General features: G+C 42.9%; 1 protein-coding gene across 1 annotated transcript; it reads right to left on the reverse strand.

The window, feature by feature from the left end:
- Positions 1 to 3512: 3512 nt before the first annotated feature.
- LCE3B (late cornified envelope 3B) lies at positions 3513 to 3800 on the reverse strand. Its single transcript, XM_001135276.5, has one exon. The coding sequence runs from the start codon at positions 3798 to 3800 to the stop codon at positions 3513 to 3515; it is 288 nt and encodes a 95-aa protein (XP_001135276.3).
- Between the last annotated feature and the right edge of the window lie 1024 nt (positions 3801 to 4824).

A 4824-nucleotide genomic window follows, 5' to 3' on the forward strand; every position in this document is an offset into this window, starting at 1 on the left:
TCCTTTTTTTTAAAATTATACTTTAAGTTTTAGGGTACATGTGCACAATATGCAGGTTTGTTACATATGTATACATGTGCCATGTTGGTGGGCTGCACCCATTAACTTGTCATTTAACATTAGGTATATCTCCTAATGCTATCCCTCCCCCCTACCCCCACCCCACAACAGGCCCTGGTGTGTGATGTTCCCCTTCCTGTGTCCATGTGTCCTCATTGTTCAATTCGCACCTATGAGTGAGAACATGCAGTGTTTGGTTTTTTGTCCTTGCGATAGTTTGCTGAGAATGATGGTTTCCAGATTCATCCATGTCCCTACAGAGGACATGAACTCATCATTTTTTATGGCTGCATAGTATTCCATGGTGTATATGTGCCACATTTTCTTAATCCAGTCTATCATTGTTGGACATTTGGCTTGGTTCCAAGTCTTTGCTATTGTGAATAATGCGGCAATAAACATACATGTGCATGTGTCTTTATAGCAGCATGATTTATAATCCTTTGGGTATATACCCAGTAATGGGATGGCTGGGTCAAATGGTATTTCTAGTTCTAGATCCCTGAGGAATCACCACACTGACTTCCACAATGGTTGAACAAGTTTACAGTCCCACCAACATTGTAAAAGTGTTCCCATTTCTCCACATCCTCTCCAGCACCTGTTGTTTCCTGACTTTTTAATGATTGCCATTCTAACTGGTGTGAGATGGTATCTCATTGTGGTTTTGATTGGCATTTCTCTGATGGCCAGTGATGATGAGCATTTTTTCATGTGTCTTTTGGCTGCATAAATGTCTTCTTTTGAGAAGTGTCTGTTCATATCCTTCACCCACATGTTGATGGGGTTGTTTGCTTTTTTCTTGTAAATTTGTTTGAGTTCATGGTAGATTCTGGATATTAGCCCTTTGTCAGATGAGTAGATTGCAAAAATTTTCTACCATTCTATAGGTTGCCTGTTCACTCTGATGGTAGTTTCTTTTGCTGTGCAGAAGCGCTTTAGTTTAATTAGATTCCATTTGTCAATTTTGGCTTTTGTTGCCATTGCTTTTGCTGTTTTAGACATGAAGTCCTTGCCCATGCCTATGTCCTGAATGGTATTGCCTAGGTTTTCTTCTAGGGTTTTTATAGTTTTAGGTCTAAGATTTAAGTCTTTAATCCATCTTGAATTAATTTTTGTATAAGGTGTAAGGAAGGGATCCAGTTTCATCTTTCTACATATGGCTAGCCAGTTTTCCCAGCACCATTTATTAAATAAGGAATCCTTTCCCCATTTCTTGTTTTTGTCAGGTTTGTCAAAGATCTGATGGTTGTAGATATGTGGCATTATTTCGGAGGGCTCTGTTCTGTTCCATTGGTCTATATTTCTGTTTTGGTGCCAGTATCATGCTGTTTTGGTTACTGTAGCCTTGTAGTAGAGTTTGAAGTCAGGTAGCATGGTGCCTCCAGTTTTGTTCTTTTGGCTTAGGATTGACTTGGCAATGAGGGCTCTTTTTTGGTTCCATATGAACTTAAGTAGTTTTTTCCAATTCCGTGAAGAAAGTCATTGGTAGCTTGATGGGGATGGCATTGAATCTGTAAATTACCTTGGGCAGTATGGCCATTTTCACGATATTGATTCTTCCTACCCATGAGCATGGAATGTTCTTCCATTTGTTTGTATCCTCTTTTATTTCATTGAGCAGTGGTTTGTAGTTCTCCTTGAAGAGGTCCTTCACATCCCTTGTAAGTTGGATTCCTAGGTATTTTATTCTCTTCGAAGCAATTGTGAATGGGAGTTCACTCATGATTTGGCTCTGTGTTTGTCTGTTATTGGTGTATAAGAATGCTTGTGATTTTTGCACATTGATTTTGTATCCTGAGACTTTGCTGAAGTTGCCTATCAGCTTAAGGAGATTTTGGGCTGAGACAATGGGGTTTTCTAGATATACAATCATGTCATCTGCAAACAGGGACAATTTGACTTCCTCTTTTCCTAACTGAACACCCTTTGTTTCCTTCTCCTGCCTGATTGCCCTGGCCAGAACTTCCAACACTATGTTGAATAGGAGTGGTGAGAGAGGGCATCCCTGTCTTGTGCCAGTTTTCAAAGGGAATGCTTCCAGTTTTTGTCCATTCGGTATGATATTGGCTGTGGGTTTGTCATAGATAGCTCTTAGATTATTTTGAGATACGTTCCATCGATACCTAATTTATTGAGAGTTTTTAGCATGAAGTGTTGTTGAATTTTGTCAAAGGCCTTTTCTGCATCTATTGAGATAATCATATGGTTTTTGTCATTGGTTCTGTTTATATGCTGGATTATGTTTATTGATTTGTGTGTGTTGAACCAGCCTTGCATCCCAGGGATGAAGCCCACTTGATCATGGTGGATAAGCTTTTTGATGTGCTGCTGGGTTTGGTTTGCCAGTATTTAATTGAGGATTTTTGCATCGATATTCATCAGGGATATTGGTCTAAAATTCTTGTTTTTTGTTGTTGTGTCTCTGCCAGGCTTTGGTATCAGGATGATGCTGGCCTCATAAAATGAGTTAGGGAGGATTCCCTCTTTTTCTATTGATTGGAATAGTTTCAGAAGGAATGGTACCAGCTCCTCCTTGTACCTCTGGTAGAATTTGGCTGTGAATCCATCTGGTCCTGGACTTTTTTGGGTTGGTAAGCTATTAATTATTGCCTCAATTTCAGAGTCTGTTATTGGTCTATTCAGAGATTCAACTTCTTCCTGGTTTAGTCTTGGGAGGGTGTATGTGTCCAGGAATTCATCCATTTCTTCTAGATTTTCTAGTTCATTTGCGTAGAGGTGTTTATAGTATTCTCTGATGGTAGTTTGTATTTCTGTGGGATCGGTGGTGATATCCCCTTTATCATTTTTTATTGCATCTATTTAATTCTTCTCTCTTTTCTTCTTTATTAATCTTGCTAGCGGTCTACCAATTTTGTTGATCTTTTCTAAAAACCAGCTCCTGGATTCATTGATTTTTTGAAGGCTTTTTTTGTGTCTCTATTTCCTTCAGTTCTGCTCTGATTTTAGGCCTTTTTTAAGAGATTTTCACCAACCTCTCCCAACACCTCCCCTTTCTCCTACACTTCTATCCTCAAATCTCCCACAGGGACTCCCTGCATGAAGAAAAATATGAACGTTTAATTTTCCAGCCACAAGCCAGTATTATTCTGGATGCAGGGTGTGCTAGACCTTCAGGAGCTGAGGGAGGGGAGACCCATTGAGCAGCCTTCTGTAGAGCAGAGTGAAAGACAAGTGAGATGCAGGTGCTGTTCAGAAGCTTTATTTCTCTGTATAATCAGACACAAGTGATAACATTGTCAGGAGGAAAGGAGGCTTCCAAGATCTTGGAAAACACATGGGTGGAGCCTTTTGGAAAAAGCACAATTCTTCCCCATGAATGAATGGTTAATTAGCATGTCTAAGAAAGGATCTATCAAGTTGGGGCTTTTCCTTGTTCCTTGAGATACTTGTTTCCTCTAAAGTCGCTTTTCTCAGCATCAGGAATTAGGTCAGCAGCAGCCTCCAGAGCCATAGCCACAGTCGGAGGCACCATCTTGCTGACCACTGCCCCTGACACAGGAGTTGGAGCTCTGGCGCCGGCATCGGTGGGACCTGCAGCACCTGTGGTGGCTCAGGCAGCAGCCGCCCTCAGAGCTGGGGCCACCGCAGCACCCAGGGCTTGGAGCACAGCAGGAGGAGGCTGGAGGCAGACACTGTGCTGAGCTCTTTGGGGGGCACTTGGGTGAGGGGCACTTGGGCGGAGGCTGGCACTGCTGCTGGTTCTGCTGGCAGGACATCTTGGCAGGAGGTGAGAGCCTGGATAGATAAAAGGAAAAGGTCAACGCAAAAGCTCCAGGCTAATGTCTCCTCTACGAATGGTTTTATGAAGCCCTTACTCCTAATACCAGTTGCTTCCTGAGATATGCACTTCAGGAATAAAAACAGAAACTGATCTCAAGTAAAACTGGCCTGGTAAGACATTTCCTTCCACTTTTCCCTCTTCCAGAAAAGAATGCTGATGTCTTCTAACTGGGCCCCAAGTTCTCTTGTCTTCACAAAAACACTGATGCAAAAGCACTTAATTGAGTAATGATTCTCAGAGAATATCACTGGGCATGTATACATCTCCCAGGAAAAGAGTGGAGAGAATGCTGAGAGCCAGGGCTCTGGTGTGTCACAGACTCCCATGCACCCCAAAGAGGTTCCTTGCTCACTGCCCCTTCCCCTACCCTCAGCTGCCCTCTGAAGTCCTCTTCCTGCTGTCTGTACATCTGACACCTCTGCTTCCCCCTTCCCTAGTAAAATCTGGGCTTATCTTCCCCAGACACCCTCAGCTGAGGGTCCCCTGCTAGATACTTGCCAGATACAGAAGATGCTGAAGAGGAGAAGGCTGCTCTCTAGAGGCTGTGGATGAGGAGCCCAAGATAAGAGGCTTTTTATCTTGTGCAGGGTTAGTGATGAACAGACCAGGCATGCTGCTTTCACAACAAGGGGAGGTGGCAGAGCCAAACACTCCCATCCCAGGCCTCCAGCATCTTGCTTCATGCTTGCCAAGATGCCTGGCAAGAGGCAACCAGGAAGTCTTGATGACAGATCTCCACGTGTGTTGGGGACCTGTCATTTCTTCTCCTTTCACTCATTCAGTTCGGATGCTTTAGTTTGAGCTCTGCCTCTTGCACTTTGAGGGAGAATGTAGAGATGCATATGACACATTTCCTGACCTTGAGCCTTTCAAAGTTAACTGGACTAACATCAGAGATGTAAACTTATGTGTCTGATATGATATCATGTGATTCGTCCTGGGTATCCCAGGACGTCTTT

This window comes from Pan troglodytes, chromosome 1 (assembly GCF_028858775.2).
Source record: "Pan troglodytes isolate AG18354 chromosome 1, NHGRI_mPanTro3-v2.0_pri, whole genome shotgun sequence".
NCBI classification, from domain to species: domain Eukaryota; kingdom Metazoa; phylum Chordata; class Mammalia; order Primates; family Hominidae; genus Pan; species Pan troglodytes.

Excerpts from the sequence above, each read along its gene's own strand:
- LCE3B (XM_001135276.5), bottom strand. The coding sequence starts at position 3,800 with ATGTCCTGCCAGCAGAACCAGCAGCAGTGCCAGCCTCCGCCCAAGTGC.